This window comes from Euprymna scolopes, chromosome 14, assembly GCF_053919585.1.
Source record: "Euprymna scolopes isolate OS-2025 chromosome 14, ASM5391958v1, whole genome shotgun sequence".
NCBI classification, from domain to species: domain Eukaryota; kingdom Metazoa; phylum Mollusca; class Cephalopoda; order Sepiida; family Sepiolidae; genus Euprymna; species Euprymna scolopes.
Window position 1 is genome coordinate 51,334,728 of NC_136495.1, and position 21,216 is coordinate 51,355,943.

The 21,216-nt window shown below is 31.8% G+C and overlaps 1 protein-coding gene across 2 annotated transcripts in view; it reads right to left on the reverse strand.

The window, feature by feature from the left end:
* The window catches only part of LOC145292997 (serine/threonine-protein kinase SMG1-like), a 245,574-nt gene that overhangs the window by 175,900 nt on the left and 48,458 nt on the right, over positions 1–21,216 (reverse strand). For both annotated transcript variants that reach the window (XM_080139251.1, XM_080139250.1), the window contains exons 12-18: positions 16,206–16,307; positions 16,009–16,085; positions 13,392–13,581; positions 10,760–10,890; positions 9,087–9,248; positions 2,610–2,719; positions 936–1,032 (exon numbers count right to left, since the gene is read on the reverse strand). In XM_080139251.1, coding sequence (XP_079995377.1) covers positions 936–1,032; positions 2,610–2,719; positions 9,087–9,248; positions 10,760–10,890; positions 13,392–13,581; positions 16,009–16,085; positions 16,206–16,307 — 869 coding nt within the window. The remainder of the gene's footprint in view (positions 1–935; positions 1,033–2,609; positions 2,720–9,086; positions 9,249–10,759; positions 10,891–13,391; positions 13,582–16,008; positions 16,086–16,205; positions 16,308–21,216) is intronic.

Consider the following 21,216-nt stretch of genomic DNA (forward strand, 5'->3'; position numbering starts at 1 on the left):
AAAAGTCAATTCAACGTGAAAAGTTTTAATATCAATTAAACTAGTAATTGTCTGTATTTTCTTTTTGAGATGAGGTGTTTTCATTGATTGAGATTGTCAGACTGACTTCCTCATCTTCGTTGTTTTCGTCACATTCAGCAGTGTTTTCCGAAGTTTTTACAACCAAATTGTACTTTTAAGTCGCCTTTCAAAGAAACAATATTTCTTACTCTTATGGCTTCAACTGGTTTTCAAAGTACAGGTCTATGTATGGTTCAACAAGTGAATGAAGAGTTTATGTTTGTGCATCAGTTGCATGCTGACTTCCGTCACGTGTGGGTTTCATGATGAAAAAATTTATTTATTGCATAAGAAAATTTTAGTGGTAAAGGATTAAATGAGAGAATGCTGCCTAAATATATGCCAATGTGTGTGTGTGTGTGTGTGTGTGTGTGTGTGTGTGTGTGTGTGTGTGTATCCATCCATTAAGAAAAATGTGTATATTTAAAAAGAGGGAGGTGACCAAAATTTTTTCATGATTTAATATTTTCAAAAAATTCCTATTGACATTGTCTAAAACTCAGTAAATGCCTACACTTTGCGTTCTTCTTATTTTAACAATTTTAATAATTTTAAATAAAAAATTTTAAATAGTGAAAATTTGTTTTATTTAGTGAACAATTATTTTTTTATGGTAAGAAAAAAGAATATTATTTTAAAAAGAATTAAATTGTTACAATTTTTAATTATGGAGAAATACAGAGATAATTTTTTTCTCACGATCATTGAACTTTACACACATTTATTAATTTAAAAATAAATATTATTAACAATAAATTATACCAATAGACGTAGCAAGCCACCATACAATTTCCATGGAGTCTCATTAGTCTAATGTATATGTTACATAAAAAATATTTTGAAAATTTGATGAAGGAAAGAAGACACATATCTACCTTATCAAGATAGCATCTGAGATGGAAGGGCTGGACTTGAGTACATTATGGAGACACTGGCATGCACTCAAACAAATTTGATGCTCCTTGTCATAACCTGAGAAAGAAAAAAAGTTAGGATCCACATTACCAAGCTGGACGTTTCATCAAAACTCAAAAGATTTTCAATGTTCAAAGTCTATGAACACAATACATTAAAATTTGATATGGCCAAGCAATTGTTATCAGCTTCCAGAAACTACATCAACTGATTTCACAAGAAACCTTTGGGTTTTGTTTTAACTAAGGAATCCACTCTTAGGGTTAACAAAATGAATAGATTGACAGTTGAAAACAGCAATTCTTCTTCCTTTGTCAGAAACATTGTTCATGGAATATGAAGGCATTGTGTTCTGGGCTAGCTGTTTTGAATGAATATTATGTGGACATTTTCAATCCTCTTATACTCATCATCATTGTATGATAAAATTGTGTTACACAACTATGTATTAAGAGATATGGTCATGTTGCTTGCTGTCAGTCGTCTAAAATGGACCAAAGTGTGTCCCACATTTATGTTAACACACAGTAAATCACTTAAGATATAGAAAGAGTCAGTTTATGACGAACTATTTCTAGTGGTTGATACAAGCGAAATAATAAACAGGATAAACTGGAAAACAACTTCAATACGAGATACAAAAATGAAAAGTTAAATTTCTTTTTCAGCCCTGATACATGATGACTCGTTAGTAAAAGAAAAGTTCCTTGTGAAATTAGTCAATACAGTTACCAAGCAGCTTGAGAAGCTAGTTGCAAATGCTGGCACCCATACTGAACTGTAAATAAAACCCTATTCCATAAATTTTCTGATATTCATTTATCATAAGAATTTCAGTAATAATTTATGAGCACTTAATAATATGGAGTTCCTATTTACCTCCCTTTGATGACAGGAAGATTTAACACAAGGCCAGGAAAATAATGATAGAATAGAGAAAAATTAGTAATATCTCTTGTGAGAAAGGAGCTGCAAGAAAGAGATAAGATCATTCTCCACTAGATTTCAACATTTATTTTGTACTATCCAGGGAGAGAAAGGGCTCTAAATGGCACTTCCCTAGATGTGGTAACAGTACTCCTTAGGATATATCTAGCACTTGTAGATAGAGGATTGCATAAGAGAGGTAAAAAGTATAACAATTTTTCCTGCAACCTTAGCAATAGATTTGATGCAAGTCTATCATTTCAAGTTTGGAATGAACAGGTCAGTCTTAGCAGCTTATCGAAGTAAAGTTTGAATATAGACTGCAACAGATAATAACTTGTTTGACAGTTTTATTATGATGATTAACAATTATAAATCGTGACAGAAATAAAGTAATAATAAAAAAAACTTGCTTTTAAAACAACTTAAAATTGATCCAGAACAGTAATAAAAAATAGTTGATCTGTGACTGATAGCAACATTTGAATAATTTTCGCAAAGTTATTTTTCTAAATGGATAACTAGTTAAGCAAGTTTCAAAACAAAAATACACAAAAAACAATGTGAAGAAAGTTTTTTTTTAACAGAGGATTTGAGAAAGAAAAATTCAACAGGTCATACGTCATAAAAATGCAAGGAATTAAAAAACACACAAGTAACTTATGCAATATTGAATATTTCATGTGAAGAATAAAAAAGAGTCTTACCAAGCCAAATTAGAGCCTTGAACAACTCTCCAAATTCATTGGTAAGGTAAACATGCTGACTGGTCTGCAATGTGTTTGCTATTTCGGAACACCATTTGAGGCAAAGGCATCTGAAAAACAATCCCAAGAGACATATGGCAAATTTAATTTATATATAAATATTCAGTTAAGTATGGTGTACATGTTTATATATTTTTATGTATAAGACTGATCATTATGAATATATAAGTTTATATATTTTTTATGTATAAACTGATCATTATGAATTCACTTCTGACTAATCATCATGAATTTTGGAACGTAGCTGTTAAACATAAGGGTTGGTAATGTGGGCTACATTTAGTTTTATGCAAGAAGAGGTAGGAGCCTTTTATAAAAATTTTGATACCTCAAATTTTTGTGAAATTTTAACAGTAAGTCATAGACATAAATTAATAAATATTCTTCAAATTTCAGTTTCTTTAGAGCATTTTAGAGGATGTTACAACCTCCCATTTGAACATTCAAATATTTCAGCTTTGCATTAAATTTTATTCATAGTCATTAGATATCAATTAAGCAACAATCCCTGAATTTCAATCTTTTAAGACCCTTAAATTTTAAGACTTAAATTTTAGACATTTTCTAGAATCAAAATCATGTAATGGATTTTGGTCAAGATTTGAATTAAAATGCAAAACAAGGTTTAGTATCATATTTTTAATCTTTGTAAGGGGTATAGAAGTGATGCAAAACTGTTCTGTTCAGGGAATCAACTTTACCCATCCGGGTATTATTCTTATTTCTGTGGAAATATGATTTTTTTTTTTTCTAATTATATTTCATCTTTGTTTATTAAAATGTTATGTGAAAGTACAGTAAGTTACAAAAAAAACTTTAACCTGTCATGTTAAGAATAGGTTTCTAAATGAAAAATATTATTTTAGTATGTTTTGTATTTTGCCAAATTTTTTTTATATATAATGTTTGCATAAAATTTGTGACAAATAACAGTGACAATGATGAGAAGAAAAAAAGATAAGTCTTTTGGGGGGGGGGGGGAATGTCAGTTATGATATCCAATTCCTTCATTGAGGCAGAAGTAAGCATATGAAGGTAAATATTATTTTAGTTTTTGTTATTCAATTGTTGTTTTGTAAAATGATGCCATGTTATTTTAGTTATTTGTAATTGTTTGTAATTCCCTAAATCCGATAACTGTATGAACAGTCAATCAAATTGACCAGAACTTAATAATGAATTCTGAAGGTAGGAATTTGTATTTCTGTAGAGTATCCACAATGAGCGAATGTTAAATGTACAGAATAAAAAAATATACATTGACGGCACAACTGCAAAAAATATGTCAAATATATCAAAAGTTTCCAGTGTTATCTGGGAGTGTGAGATGAGAAAATAATGACTGAGTAAGTATCCTGCTATCACCTGTAAATATGACTTGTTTGCAAAAGTGACTCTCCTTGGAAATATTATAGGAATTTGTGATATTGAATAAAATCAACTGATAATATTCGGAAAACTTACATCAGGTAGTGTGACTATATTGAACTTATCTGGCATCTGTGTATTGCTATGTTTTTCTCAAGACAGGAAAAATTGTCTATATATATATATAAGTAGTAGCGTTTGTGTATGTCTGTGTGTACAACTCCACATGGTCAAAGAAATATATAAATCCGTTTTAGGCTATTTCTTGCAAAGGAGATGTGTGTACACTTCTGGTCAAGAAATATATAAATCCGTTATAGGCTATTTCTATTAAAGGAGATTGATATTTATGAGGGATTTCTATATATAGTATTTTACAAATGAAATCTGCACTGAATGTGCAACCTCATTTGCATATTACATACAAGAAAATCTGTTTTAATAATTAGCTCTATCTTATTTCCTGTAATAGAATCGTTTCATTTGTGCTATTTAGAAATATTATTTAAAATTCATTTATTTAGTTTATTTTTCATTCAATTTATATTTGATTTATTTTTAATTATTAATAATACAGTTGCATTTAAAACAGAGTCTCATATTAAACTATGAGAGTTATTTCCCTTTAAGCTAATACTTTCAAGGAGAATAACTCTCATAGTTTAATTGTTTGAAATCCAGGAGTAATCTTTTTATTTAAACTCAGAGTTACAATAAGTTCGACGTTATTAACTGTTTGCTGTAATAGATTTGTTTTAATTTAGAAATATTCTTTAAGGCTGATTTATTATTTTTAATTTTATTATTTTGTGTTTAAAACCAGAGGTAATTTTAAAAAATTTATTTTCAACTATTTTAATTTTTAAGAAAATTTTTTTTTGTGGTGATCTGTTTCTTTCTGTTTTAAAACAATATATTTAATAACTTTCTTTTATTAAAGAAATTTAGGGTTTTCTTTCTTTAGAACAAAAGGTCAACACGTTTGAAGCAAAAACAGAAATTTGCTACGACGATGTAATTCATAAGTTTTTTTCAAAAACATTCTTTACGAAAAAGTAAGTAAAAAACTCCAAACTTCATATCTGGCCTAAACAAATACAAAAGCTTTTTATAAATTGATAAATTTATGATTTATACTCCAAAATAATTTTTTTATATCTTAAACACTGTTGCCAGGGGTGGTATGAGGATAGAGAAAAATAATTTTAAATACTATCCTCATTTACTTGCATCCCAAAGAAAGCAGAGTTAGTCAGAGACAAGTTTGGTTTTTAATGTGAGTAAAATCTAGCTTTCCAAAAGAATACTCTGGATTGGGACAAAAATTTAAAGTGCCTCAGCCTAAAAGGATTTCTTATTTACTGACCTAAAATAGAACAAATACTACACTTTCAAGATATGGTCTGTTCACAATTAAGTTTTAAGTATTGAATGTGTTAGAGAAAATTTAAGCAATGAGTTCAAATTTACGTCCATAAAAAATTTACTATGTGATGTCATAAAGTAACCTTCATCTTTGATAAAAATGTGTTTGTGATACTAAACAAATTTTAACTATTGTGTTTCTTTGTAATAGTTTCAATTTTTATGTGTAGCAATATCAGTGTCAACTTTGACATAATTCATTTGCTTTAAAGTTCATGGTTGGATTTCAGTCACTTCAAGGGGTAGATAAAAAATTAGCCAATAGTTGCTCTTACAACATTCACTTACTGGAAGGGGTGCTCATAAAGTGGGTGCCCAAGTGTATAGCAAAGTCCTGTGTGTAGTACAGGTATCTTTGCTAGTATATATATATATATATATATATATATATATATATATATATATATATATATGTATATATATGACATTATATACTTTCTGTTTTCTGATGAATCTATGGAATAAAAGATCTGACATACAAATATTGATTGTTCTGTGAATGAAACTGATCCGTAATTACAGTTCTGAATTTTTTAGATCGGGGAGGATTGTATTATTTGGATTAATTAAACTATATTCTCATCTTGAATGTTGTTTGCATAATCTTTCATCAATATAGCCTCAGATATTCTTCAGGTACATATATTATACATGCACACATCTTGGTTTATTGAGTCAGATGTACATATTGACTATCACACACAGTATTGGTCTTGAACTAGATCTAGTGCAAAATGCAGACATATTTCCCTGTGCTGTCTGTCGCAGGTGTAAACATCACTGAATACTCTAAGTGGAAACTATGGATCCACAAGAAGTATGGTGGTTTTACTGGGAGGCTGATAATTTATCTGAATTATATTTGCTGTAGATGTCTAGATGGTGTCTGCCAAATCGATGATGATTGAACTATAGCACACGTAGATGCCAATGGCAACTCAATATTGAAGCAACCTTCTGTTAGCAGGATGACATGTTGAATGCTGGTGGTGATTGCAAACATGCTACCACTGCTTGCTGTTGCATTGCATGGAGAAGGTCCAAGAGGCTGCTGCTAATCCTTATATCTATGCACATTTTTTTCAAAGTTCAAGGAAAAGTTTTTTCAGCCTGTGTTCACTCTGCCATCTTGCATGGCAGGGAGATTATGGGCTACAAGCACTTCTAGTTTACAACAGCTTCAGTGTAATGACTGACATGATCAGTGGATGTACAACAGCAAACTGGAGGAAAAGGATCTTTTCAACCATACATCAGAGGCTTCGTATTGGCAAGATTTTAGATGCCTTACACACTCTGCATCTCAAATGGTTTGGCCATGAACAGTGTGCTACCTCTTACATCAACTCCATAACATGCCTGAATATTCCAAGCACTAGTGTCATAGACCAAAAAAGACCTTGTCATAGACCAAAAAAGACCTTGTTTGAGTCAGAAGTGATTTGAATGCATGCAGCATAACTGATAGTAATCATTTGAATAAGACCACATGAAGAGAAGGTGCAAAACATTGGCTGGTGCTGGCTACCCTGCAATATGGAACTTTCAAAGCACCTTAAATCCCCAAACCTGATCATGATGATGACATAAGAAAAATAAATGAAAAAATAACAAATATAAGACAAAAACGACAGCATTCATAAATAACCTTCCAAGAAACTCAAGTGAAAATATTGATTTTTTTTCCAGATAGTTTTGTTTGTCATGATTTTTTGTCTTCATTTATTTCTAGACGAATCAGATTAAATTTTACATTTTATTACTTCTTAAAGATCGAATTGGATGACTATAGAAATGAGAGTAAATAAAAAGAATTAAAAGAAAGAAAAGAACATGAAGAAAAAAAATAGAAATTTTGGGGGTTAGGTGGAGTATTTAACAGAATTTGAGATATATACACTGCCTATCAAATTATTAACGAGTTTACATTTTTTTAAAATATTTAAGGAACAAGTGAATAAAAATCCATTAAACTTTTAGAAAGTGCTTACAATACTATTGAGCTACTTCAGTCAGAAAATAAAAGTATTTAAAGCAGTATTAGTGAAACTATGGCAGAAGACAGGAATATCTGTTGATTTCAGTGTGTCAAGTTATTAACGAGGTTGAGAAAAAAACACAATATACCCATAATTTGTTTAATGAAATAATTTTCAAACATTAAATGAACTAGGAAAAATGCTTAGAACACAATAACTACATAGCAATTTCTACATTGACATAATTAGTAGGAGATATGCGATCCTTTTTTATGAATGACTTGTAAAAGACGTTGGTCCACAGAATTAGTCAAATTTGTGATTTCGTCAACAGTTATTTCTCGCGATACCTCTTGGAGAGCATCCCATCTTTGCTCTTAAATTGTTGTCCACTTGCATAGATGTGTCGCTCCATGATACTCCAAAGGTTCTCAATTGGGTTCAAACTTGGTGAATTCACAGGCCACTCCATCTTCCGTAGCCCAGAGAACACCAGTTGTTGCAAATCCTCTTTGCTTTTGTTTGCTGTATGCGAGGGAGCATTATCCTGCATAAAAATAATGGTTCCTCTGAACGTCAACCTTTGCTTCTTCAATCATGGTTCAAAGTGCTCCTTCAGAAAACCTATGTAAGCATTTGACGTCATTATTTCGCCTTCTGAGACTCTCCATTGGCCAACTAAAGTACCTCCGATAATCCCCGCCCATATCATTATCCCACTACCCCTTATTGGTGCCTTAAATGCTGATGACGATGTCGTCCATCTAGGACCCATCCCTTGTTCCAGCCATCTGGGCCATCAAGAGTGACACGCACTTCATCCGTGAACAAAACTTTGGAAAAATCCATTTTCATGTTGTCCTCTGTCCATTTCAATCGGTTTTGTATGTAATGTTGCTTTAATGGAGGCTTTGTCACAGGCTTAACAGACTTTGCCACTTCTTTCAAAAGGCGACATCGAATACTTTTTGAGACATTCTTCAATCCAACTTGGTCAAAGACTTCTTGACTTGTCTGCCCAGGGTTCTTAACAACTTCACATTTAATTTGGAGTAGAGAATGGCAGGAAACAACTTTAGATTTACTTTTATCAGCTCTCCAGCTCTCTTATGTACCTTTGTAGCGTCCTTGACAAAGTTCTTCACAGTTTGATGGTACCTTCCTATAATTTTCGATATTTCAAGGGTAGATTTACCTTTTGCTAGCTGTTCTATAATAGTACTCTTTTCAGAACTACTCAAGCCACCTTTACGACCCATTTTATTGACGAAACAAACTGCCTTGTTAATTTGATACACCTCAAATACCGTGGATTCAGCAATTACGATGACAAGTTAACAGTACGAAAATCTCACAGTATGCGCAGCTCAACATTGCCAATGTTTCTGAAGCTTTTGATACGAAACTACCAGTAAGTTTCTGAAACTGGTAAAAAAAATGTTATCTCGTTAATAATTTGACACGCAGTGTATATATAATTAATATCAAATGTTCTGTTCAATTTTTGCCAACAATTATGTTGAGAAAACTTAAAAGGGAGATTGGCTTTAAGAAGCACAACATTAGAGAAAAAAAGAAAGAATTATCATTATTTGTTCATTGGTTGAGTTGAGGTGGTTCAAAAGAGAAATAAGTTGTTACTTACTTGCAATCGTAGGTGACCATGTTAAGAGAAAGAATATCCACAAGAAGTCCAAGTATAGCACCAAAATGCCCACTCGTAGCAGGGCTCACTCCTGCTAGAACTGACCCCTCCAGAGCAGTATTTTGAGTTAACAAGTTACTACTCGAGATGAAATTACTGTGCCTATTAAAACAATTAAAGAGTTAACATTAAAAGTTAGAAAACAAATTAAAAGAAAAAGAAAAAAAAAAAAAAGACATTCTAATCCTGACTGTGAAGTCATAAATCCATTATTTTGTTGGTCAGAGTCAGACGTTTTTCAAACTGAAGAAGTCAAGGTCGGTTAAATTTGACCAACTCTGACTCAAAATTGATAATTATAAAACTGGATGAATGAAAACCATCAAAATCTATTTGCATTATTCAAACTACTGTTCCCATCTTGATTGTTATGTTAAATATTAAAGTGGGTAGGTTAGATAGACATATTTGCTAATAGGTATCGAAAACCAAACTTATATTTTCATTATATTTAAAAACTTTTAATGTCGGCACACAGATACGTAAACAATGGTACCTATTATATTTTGGTATTGCGATTAGCTACCAAATTATGACCGTTCAAATTTTCTTGAAAATTTGCCATCTATATGCTATTAAGAAGTCAATTTTCAAATGTCTAATTAAAAATGATTCGAAGAAGTGAAAAGTCTTTACAATTGTAATTGTGAAATTAATTGCAAGTTAATCATAATGGAAACAATTATAAGATTAAACCAGTCTAAACAGTGGGTAAATCACAACCTAAAAAGAAAAATGTAAAATCACAACGTAAGAAGAAAAAAGAAAACATGTAAAAACGGCATAGAAGCACAGCATTAACTGCTCATATAAAATTAATTTCAACAGTTAACACATTGAATTTTCTTAAGATTCATATTAGAGATCAAGCTAGATTTTTCTTTTAATAGTAAATCGATCAAAAACTAATGTATTGCTTGAATTGTTCAGATTACTATTCTCATTTCGGATGTTATTCTCATAGTCAATTAAATAATCAACCTTATCAATCAGCATCTCAAAAATTCCAAACATAAAATAATTTGTTTTGCAATAACAACAATTAGACATTTTAAATAATTTAAATCAAACATTGTAGAGCTTTTTTTCTTAAATGTATTAATAAATTATGAAGGTCATTCCAAAAGTAAGGGTTCCTATTTTTAAACTAAAAAAACTAAAACGTTGAAGAACTACAAAGACAGGAGTGGTACCATTAAAACAAGCAACCTTTTGTGCTCCAGAATTTATTTTTCAACATAGTCATCACCATTCTCAATACACTTTTGCTAGTGATAAACGATGCTTTGATCATGAAAGTTTGGAACATGCTTTGTCAATCACATTTATGTCGGCACTCCAAAATCACATTTCTTAATTTTTTAACTTATACTAATTTCACTATAACACATAAATATGTAATAATGTTTTAACCTGAAATACATTGGTTTAAAAAAAAAAAAAAAAAAATCATCAATAGGCACCTATTTTTTTAACTATTTTAAATAAATTATTAATTAATCAATTTTCACTTTTAAATGTTACAAATCACGCTCTGTTGCACTTATACATACACTTGATCAAATAGTTTTACACAGGGAAAATAGTGTTGAAAAAATATTGATAATAAAAACCTTGTGCTGTGCGAATATAAAGAATGAATTGTGGCATATTGTACGGCTGGGAATCGCTCTGCAATGGCCACATTCAAAGGATTCAGATGTTTGATGAGCAAATCAAATATACTTGGAGAAAGTGCCCACATCTACAATGAATAAAGAGAGAGTTATTTGGTTATTTTTTTTTAAATAAAAATGCCCATTTTTAAACCAAAGAGGCAATTATAAATCAAATGTTTAGTCAGGAAAAATTGGCCGGGGGGGGGGGGGGGGGGGGGTATCAAAATTCTTACAAAAAAAAAGAAAAAAAAAACAAGATCAGATTGAAACAAGTCATTTTCAATTATGTTTACATAACAGAGTATCATATAAAAAATCAATTTTCTATTTTTGATTCTTAAAATAACGACTAAATTAAATTTTAAGAAAGTATCTTTTTAGAAACTTACAATGATTATGATAGGATAACTCATTTCTAGTATTTACAGAGTGCGGATGATATTTGTTTGTAATTTTAAACTTACTTTTATGCATTTTTTTTTTTTTACTTTCATCGTCAGTTTTGTTTTCATGAAAATAGGGACTATATTTCCATTCCTTTCTTTTACAGAATAATTGATTGTGAACAATTTCAAAGTTCCATATTTGTTGAAGAGACGCAGAGTTCTCTTTGGAATCTACGCTAAAAGGGCAAATGAAGAAATTTCAAACTTCTTCAAGAGGATGGTAGAAAGAGACAAAAAGGCAATCTGACAACATTAGGTCAGGATTTATTGTTGAAATTTGATAATGGATCCAGCAAGTTAATACATGGCATTGCATGGAAGAATGGCATAGATGAAAAGCTCATTAGGTTGACAATTTCAGACAAGATGAGAAAAAGCAATGCAAGCAAAGTGATTCACGCACTCAAAGAAACTGATTAAAAAGCTAAAATATCCACTGAGACCTGACCTGCTGTGTTTCTTCTCCGACAAGAAAAACTTAAGATCAATTCCTAGAGTGACAGGTGGCTTGTTGCTACATCCAAAGACATGCGTAGATAAAGTTTCAAGTGACAACCATCGTTTTTGGCGTTGTGAGCAGTGAAGTCATTACACTCTACTACTACTACTACCTACGCTACTTACGTAATGCTGCACACTGAACACTAATGGCTTATACACATTCTGAAAGCGGTAGTAAAGCTCTGGATTGACCAGGTAGCTGCAGGTAGGCCATGGATGAGACTCAGTGACCTGTCATACCAGCTGGAAGATCCAAGTCTGGCTATCAAGGAACATTGTCACCCACATTTCACCAAACACCTGACCACTCAACTTGCCTAGCTGTAGCTCTCCCGAATGAATCACTAACAGATCCAGCTGGAATATGAAAAACGAGCTAAAAGGCCAGGATCAGCAAAGCTTTTAGGCACCAAAGTCAGGAAACCGGTACAAAAGTTTCAGAAATCATTTTGAAACCGTCAAAGCTGCAGGTGGGTTCATTGCTTGAAATCGATAGAACAAGATGTGAAGATCCAAAGTTGATGAATAAATCTCTAAAAATTAAACTACTATATTATTTTTTTCATGACAGTAATTTTTCAAATATATTCAATCCTTTAGAAGTACTTATCCTTTACTCATTAAATAATTGTAATTTTCAGTATCATTTATGATACTTTTTATTCTTTATACACAAGAGTAATTTCTTCCTCGTTAGAAATTTGTAAAATGTAATTTTGATGTGGTAATTTAAATATTTTTCACAAACAAATGAAAGAAAAAAATTGAAGAGAAAAAGATATTTAACTTTAAAATTAATTATGCTATTAATTGTAAGTGTAAAATGCCCATCTAATGGAAAAAATATATGTACCAAGAAACAAACTACAGAACGTCTCAGAAAATGTACTCATACTTCGAATGATAAAACCTTTATTTATGAACATAGAGCGAAATGGAATAGCTTTAAATACAGAAGACAATTTTAACTGAAGAATGATGTTCACAAATGTTCTAATTGATGACCATTATTGTCTAGACAATGCTGATAACATACCCCAAATGATTCACAAACATTACAGCACATTTTGGAGACGACTTATAATTTACATTAACTTTAGAGGTATCCTAAAAAAAAAAAAAAATAAAAAATAAATGCTGCTCGGCACCATTTCAAAATGCCTTGTTATTGCATAAAATCAATATATTTCATTTTTCCGCAATCAAACAAGATGAGAAGGTAAAGAAATCTTTGCACTATACCACAAGGAAAATAACATTTGTTAACTAACATTTTTATAAATGGAAAGAGGAAGAAAACGTTTTTATTTGCACTTTTATTAACTACAGGAGTTATCACTTAATGTATAATACAAGAGCAATTTCCTTTTGCATCTTGTTTGATTTGATTTGATTATATATTGAAAATTCCAGGGTTTTTTTTTTAGCATAACTTCAATTTTTTCAATATATATATATATATATATATATATATATATATACATATATAATGATTTTCTTCAATAAGTTGTTTGAAATAGAGCTGAGTATCATTTTTTTTAAAGAGTCTCCTAAAGCATTATCCAAGAAAGAAACATTTTAAAAAATTTGGAGACAAAATAATGTTATTGGATGAAATTAAAAAATAATAAATGACCTACCACAATCAGATTATTCTTGGTGTTATATATCTCGGCCAAAGCTGAAAGGTTAAATATTAGCACAGTTTCTGCTTGTTTAATGGTGTACACTTGGTTTTCAAAGGAATTTGAGACGACTATAGACACTGTCTCTTCTTTGCATTCTTTTAATAAGACATTATATGCGGTTTCAATATCTCCAACAACAATTCTGCAGGGGAAAAAGAAATAAGTAAAAATGAAACAAAGTTGGAGTGGCAGTCATAAAGTAGTAAAAACAATTAGACAAGGGCATATAAAAAAACAACCAATCCCTGGCCACCAATGGCAGTATACAAAAAGGGACCAAGAAACTAAATCATGTTCTAAAATCCATAATTATTTCTTAATTAGTTTAGGAATGAATCTTGTACATGCAAATATATAAATTTATAACTTTACATACATAGTAATATCTTTTTCTTTTGGCAAACGACACAAATGTACAAACTAATGGTAAGCCTGAATTACCCATTAGACATGATCCTCAAGTGGTCTTTTTGTACAAAGATTTGTCAGGACAACCCGATATGAGGATACTTCACCCTACAAATAAACCATGACTAAATATCCAAAATAACAATAGTATTCGCAGCCCAAATATGATGCCCTCAACATGGATATACACTGGCTCATACAAGGAATGGTGCACCTTCTCCGAGTGATGTTATCTCAAGAACAGCACAGCTGAATACTCCACCAGACTAGATGATATCACGTCCTGAAATCCAGTAAGACTAAGAGAAAGATCTACTGTAATATAGTTTACTAGTCAATTGCAGAGAGGAAAATTAATGTTCTTTACTAACTCAATGTTTGAAAGGTAAAAGATAACTTTGGTTGAACACACAGAAAAATATGTATCATATAGATAAAGTGTTAGCCCCAAGAAAGGGCCTCTTGATTTCTGAGACTTTAAACTGAAGTAAAATGAAAAAAAAAAAAAAAAATGAAATGTACTAATACTGACCCAACAGGAAAAAAGTCATCTTACTCATTTAAAGCTCTCTGGTTTGGCATTCTTGATACATATGCTAATTTCAATAAATTCAACTTGCTATTACATATTGATATTATCAATATTGATCTAATTACAAGTTTGCCTATTACATCATTTTAATGCTTTTAATATTCTTACAAATAAGCGATTCCAGAATTCCTTAATCAAGGGGAAAAAAAACTTTTTTTTTTACGGTGCTGTGAATGTTCCAAACTCTTAGATGAGCAACAGTTTTATATTCTCCATGCAGTCTGGTCCCTTTGGTTAACATCAGTTATGATGCAAGCAATTATACCACTTCATATGAATTTGAACCATGTCATCACTGAGCTACCACACATTCAAGAGTGCAGGATATCCAAATGTGTTATGGAATGGATGCAAGAGGTGGTCTGTTGTACATGACCAAACCACTTAACAAGCACGCAAGATATTTGTGATCTGACCTATACCAAGTTTCTCATAAAGCACAATCGATCGGATTTTTTCTTCCTGTTTGTAGCCACACATCCACCCAATCATGGTAGGATTATCACACCATAGTCGTTGCAGATCAGAAGCGTTTTGGGCCGACGTTTTGCTATCATAAAACGTGGCTGAATGAATACAGATTAAAAAGACTGTTTCAAATCTTGAAAGAAATTTGCCTAGATGTAAAAAACCTTGCCCATGCAACACAATAACAATGATGTTGCGTTCCAAAATCACCAGCATTCGACATGTCATTTAAGTAGCAGAAGGTGGCTTTAATATCAGCATGCTATCTCCACCCACATGACCCTCAGCTCAACAATCAACTGGGGAGGCAACACCATGACATATATAACAGACATAATCTGGGTCAACTACCAGCTTCCCAATAAGACCATTATATTTCTTATAGACTTATAGTTTAAATTGAGAGCACACAATGAAGTTTACACCAATATCTCTGAACAGTTTGGAAGGAAGTTGAGGTTCAATTTTGTAAAAAACAAAATCTAAAATTGCATCTTCTCTAAAAACAATGAATTCTTTCAATTTACATGACAGGAAATCCTCACAATGCGTACATATGATATTTTTGTGTTTTTGTTACAGAAATCTTAATGTTAAACAATTATGATCTTTTACATAAAGAAAAGCCATAATTTTGCTTGTCGGCTAAAAGTCAGAAACTACACATGATACATTTACAAACAGTACAACATTGGATTCAGTCAATTAGCTTTCTGCTTTTCTTTTTATGTTGAACAAGTTGTCAGAGAGAGAAAGAGAGAGAGAGGGTGTAGTCAAGGAAAGAAGTGTGCTAAAAAATTAATGTAACTAAAGATGTAGAGAAAGAAAAAGATTTTGAAAGGAAGATGAGACACTAACATTTTTATTTAGTTAACCATGCTCTTAGGAAATGCAAAGTATTCTTACTAATTGTTGAATAAATAGATCATAATATAAATAATGTTTTAATCACCTCTTGTATATTTATCAAATGTGACATTGACAAATATACATCCATAAGATGAAACTCTTAATAAGTTATCATAAACAGTTCTCCATTTAGATTTTCTATTGTTCACAGATCAGGCATAGATCAAGCTTAACAAAACTGTTTATAATTACCTGTAGGCTTCTTCTAACAATGGTACATTTTTCAAACTCATAACACCATTGTAGACGGACATCAATTGAACTAAGATCTAAAAAAAATTAAATAAATAAATGAATAAAAGAAGATTTAAGTATGATTTTTTTAAAAATATTGTTCAAATAAATATTTTATTTTTTTAAATACAAAATTGAACAGATAAAATACTTACTTGTTCATTATGAGAAGCTCGGGCAGCTAAAAGCAATGAGTTTGATCCAAGAAGTGTGGAGATGAAAGTCACAGGAAGGTTGAAATTTATATATTCCACCACCTAAAATTAAAATGTAATCACACGAAGTTAAAATACTTTAAATGTTTTAATAAAATGCAAATATCAAATCAATTTTTACGTCCTATTCTCTACATTTGGAATAAGTTGTATAGAAGCTGTGTCAGAAGAGAATGCTAGGTCATCACTTAACTACAACACAATAACAGATTCATGATCAGACGGATCTGCAATGTGAAATCCGACCAAACCAAACCAAACACATTAGGTTGGAGGATTTCCTGAAATCACTAGATTTGCTCAGTTTCAAGAGTATCCTAACGATGAATCAGTTACATTGGTATGGCTATGCAGGGCATTCGTCTTCCTGGATAAACTATTGCAGAAGCATGGAGGTCTTGAATTACAAGAAGGTTGGCTGGTCAGAGACAATTAGGAAGCAAGTGATTCGACAAGATCAGACAGTGTGAAGTTTGCAGGTACCTGACCTAGTAAAATCTGAGGACAGATAAGTGAACTTGCAAAATATCAAAAAAGTCCAATACTCCCGGACAAAGGAAAACCGATGGTAAACGAATAGAGATTCTAAGAAAAATTATAATTCTCCAAATTAATTCAATTAGTTTTATCTTTTATGAATATAGAAGCATCCAAATGATAAATTCATTTTTGTGACTGACAGCTGAAGTATCAAAAGGCTAAATCAATTAGTTTTATTTAAAAATTGGTTTGATTTGTTCCATTTTATGATTACTTATGAATGCAAGAAAAGTTGCTTGTCTCATTCTGATTGACTTCTGGTTTTGAGGCACATCAAAGGCCTAAGAGTTTCATGAGTAGCAATCCAGAAGCCTTTAAGAAGTTTAAAGAGAATGGCACAAGTTTAATGTGTGATGAGCTGAACAACACTCACTTTGTTTTCATTCAATATTGATTTAATGTTGAGTGTCAAAGTGAAGCACTTTGAGAGTGTGGAAACCATTTTTTGAAAATCTCTTAAACAGAACTTTTCGGCTATACTTATATTTCCAAAATATACTAAAATAAAATTTAAGTGAAGAACTCTGAAGAAAAATGAAAAAAGTAGCTAAACTGAAAGAATAATGGGTAGAAAAAAAACGGTCAAAATCTGTGGTTAGTGAAAAATATTCATTTATTTGAGTGAACTTTGAGCAAATGTTTTTATTGATGATTAACGATTAAATGACACTGGATTAACGCACATCATATGAATATACCACAATTCATACATCTGGATACAAAAATACTTTTTTCCCCATTGAATACGATTGAGCTCTTATAGATAAAAATCTTTGTTATAATAAAATTTATATTTAAGTTTTATTTCTATATATGATAGACAAAAGAAAAAGAATTAAACAACGAAAGAAATTCAACAAGAGCTGAACAACACTCCCTGGTTTCATTTCTTCCTTGTATTGCATACATTTTGTCTCCATTACACTGCATGATATAGTGTTATTTTATCCTTTTCTTTTTTCAATTTGATATTTGCTGCAAGGCTAAAAATTAAAATATAGCTATTACATTACGCAAGCATATTCATAATGCCGTCGTTCGACCTTCACCTGCTAAATTCCATTTTTTTTTATTTTCACTCTTTTGCATAGATTTTCCCCAGTTAAAACCAAAATACAAAGTTTTGCATGGGTTCGAATACCCTATATATTAAGTTTCATGGCTGTAGACAAAAAACCGACAGGAGTTTGATGAGAAAAATTTTTAAACAAATATGTATATGCATACATAAATATATAAAGGGGTGTGTGTTTACTATAACATTTTACGCAAATATTATGCAAGTATAAATCATGTAGAATATCTGCATAAATATAATTATAACTAATGATGATCATTCTATAAGAAAACCAAAAAAACTAATAGGGAATTAATTAAAATGAATGTTTAAAAGAATATGCAAATTACCTAGATCTTTTGCAGATGAATGTAATTCCACAACCCATATATAACAAAGTTGTATTTTCTTTTTAAATAAATAGAAAAAGGTTTTTTTAAATAAATAATAAGGCAAGTGGTTTCCCTTTTCCTTTTATATATATATATATATATATATATATACACACGCACACAATTACTCATATTGCAATTTTCTTACTAGAGTTCTAATCTATTATTTATAATTATTGGTTTCCATACTGTATTTAATTCTATCCTAGATTACTGCCAAATATATGCACTGATTGTTTTAAACATTACCTTTCATTGTTCTTCTGTCTATAAGTTTTATTTCATATTGCAATGGCAAGTGGTTTCCCTTTTCCCTACATATATGGCCAGCCATATTGACTTTTAAATATAGCCAGTTAATACGACTTCCCAATGTTCTTCTAAACTTAGATTTAGTGAGCAGCATATCACCTTTGCACATTTTTCCACACTTACATGAAATTGCATACACAATTTTTGATTGTGATGCATTCTGAAAAATGTACCTGAAGAAGGCTCAAGTTTACATTGACTGAAATATTGTGAAAATAACAACTAAGACAGAAATAGTTGTTTGAATAGAAATTATCAATTCTCATCTAAAAAATTCTGTAACATTCTACCAGTTTTTTTTTCATTTTTTTTTAAATAAATGTAATATCACAATAAAATAAAAATTTTAATGAAAAACAAATTTGATGAAAAATCATATTTGCTAAATACATAAAAATCAAAAATCATAGCAATTGTCTGTATTTTTGAGATGAGGTGTTTTCATTGATTGAGATTGTCGGACTGACTTCCTCATCTTGGTTGTTATTGTCACAACGTTTCGGCCGTTTTGCCCTCCGGCCTTTGTCAGGTGTTTTGTATCGAACTGGGGAACCGTTTGTTAGGAGTCTCAAACCCAACCCTTTATTATTATTACGGGGGTACCGTGTTCGGACTCCAGCTAGGCTTTGGGACATAGTTGCTGATTCTCTGTTCTGAGTGTTACTTTTTCACTGCCTTCGTTCAGGATTGAACTCAGCACCTTTGGGTAACTGTAAACTTTGATACACTAGTGACATATGGCTGAGTGATCCTAGACGTTGTATCAAAGTTTACAGTTACCCAAAGGTGCTGAGTTCAATCCTGAACGAAGGCAGTGAAAAAGTAACACTCAAAACAGAGAATCAGCAACTATGTCCCAAAGCCTAGCTGGAGTCCGAACACGGTACCCCCGTAATAATAATAAAGGGTTGGGTTTGAGACTCCTAACAAATGGTTCCCCAGTTCGATACAAAACACCTGACGAAGGCCGAAACGTTGTGACAATAACAACCAAGATGAGGAAGTCAGTCCGACAATCTCAATCAATCAAAAATCATATTTGCTAAATACGTAAAAATTATTGATTGTTTTTTTTTTAATTTTTTTTTATTACATTTTCACCCCAAACAAGGCATATTGCCACTTTGTTGTAGGGGGCTACTATCAGGGACATAGGCATCAGGGTTACTGTGTAGGGAGTTGGGCAGCAAGATGTCAGTTCACGTTGCACTTGAACTTCTGCATGTCAGTACAGTTGGGGAAGCAGGGACCCGGCAGAGAATTCCAAAGTCTAGCTGTCCTGGAGAAGAAACTACTGTGAAGGGGTGGGATTTAGTTGCTTGTCGGGTTTGTTGAGGGTATTTACGTTGAGGGGGGCACAAGTGCTTGCAGTTCGTCAGACCATTCACCATTAAAGTACTTGTAGAAAAGGCAGAGGGATGCAATATTTCGTCGATGGGACAGGGGCTGAAGTTTAGATGACAGTTCAGGACCTATCAGATTGGCGACTCTCTTTTAAACCTTGTCTAGGAGCGAGAGACTAGTGGTAGATGCACCAGCCCAAATATGACAACAATACTCCATACATGGGCGAATGGTGGCCTTATAGAGGTATAGGATACTTTCGGGCGTTAGCATCTTTCTAGCACGGTAGAGAGAACCTACCTTCTTCGCAGCAGTCCTGGCGATACTCTCGATGTAATTGTTCCAACTCATGTTTCCTGAGAGCGTTAGGCCGAGGAGTTTAAAGGATGTACTTTCAGATAAAGAGTCATTGGCCATTGCTATTGGTGGTAGAGAAGGTTTCTTGTAATTATTGGAGGAAATGAGTTTAGTCTTAGCAGCATTGAATGTGACCATCCATTTATGTCCCCATTCCACTACAGATCGGTTTTACGGCATATTAACCTATGTGGTCATTTAATGCCAGAGTCTTTTTTATATACATTAATAGTTATAAGTTTTATGTATGTATCTGGTGTTCAGTGTCTATGTTTATATAGTTAGATAAGGTATTGTTTTTATGTTTTTTGTTTTTTCTTAATTTTGTTGAGTAACTCTGTTATCTTCACATATTTGAGAAGAGTAGTTGGGTCTACATGAGTGAATATGTCTTTTACAGTTTTTTCATTATATAGATTCAGTCGGTTTGTTTTCAAGTCTTCGCATCTTGTTAATATGTGATTTACTGTGTATGGTTCCTGGCAGAGTATGCAGAGTGGGGCTTCTTTTTTGAGTAGGTAGGAGTGTGTTATACAGGTATGACCTATTCAGAGTGTTGTTATTATAACTTCCCCCTTTCTGATCATTCTTTTGTTTAGTTTCTGTTTTCCTATGGTTTCCTTGATTGTGTATAGCTTGTTTCTAGTGCAGGAGTTCCACGACTCTTGCCATGTGTTTCTAATATAATTTGTTAATGATTTTTTTTAGATCGGCATGAAGGATCTTATCATTGGTTAAATTTAGTGCTGCTTTTGCTGCTTTGTCAGCTCTATCATTACCCTTTATGTTGATATGACTGCGTATCCAACAAAAGAGAATGTTTTTATCGTTAGGAATATCATCAAATCTATTTAGAGTTTTTGTGATTATTGCGTTCGTTGGTTTCCTGTTTTCCAGTGTTTTGAGTACTGATTTGGCATCTGACCAGATAATGAATTGTTTATCTTTA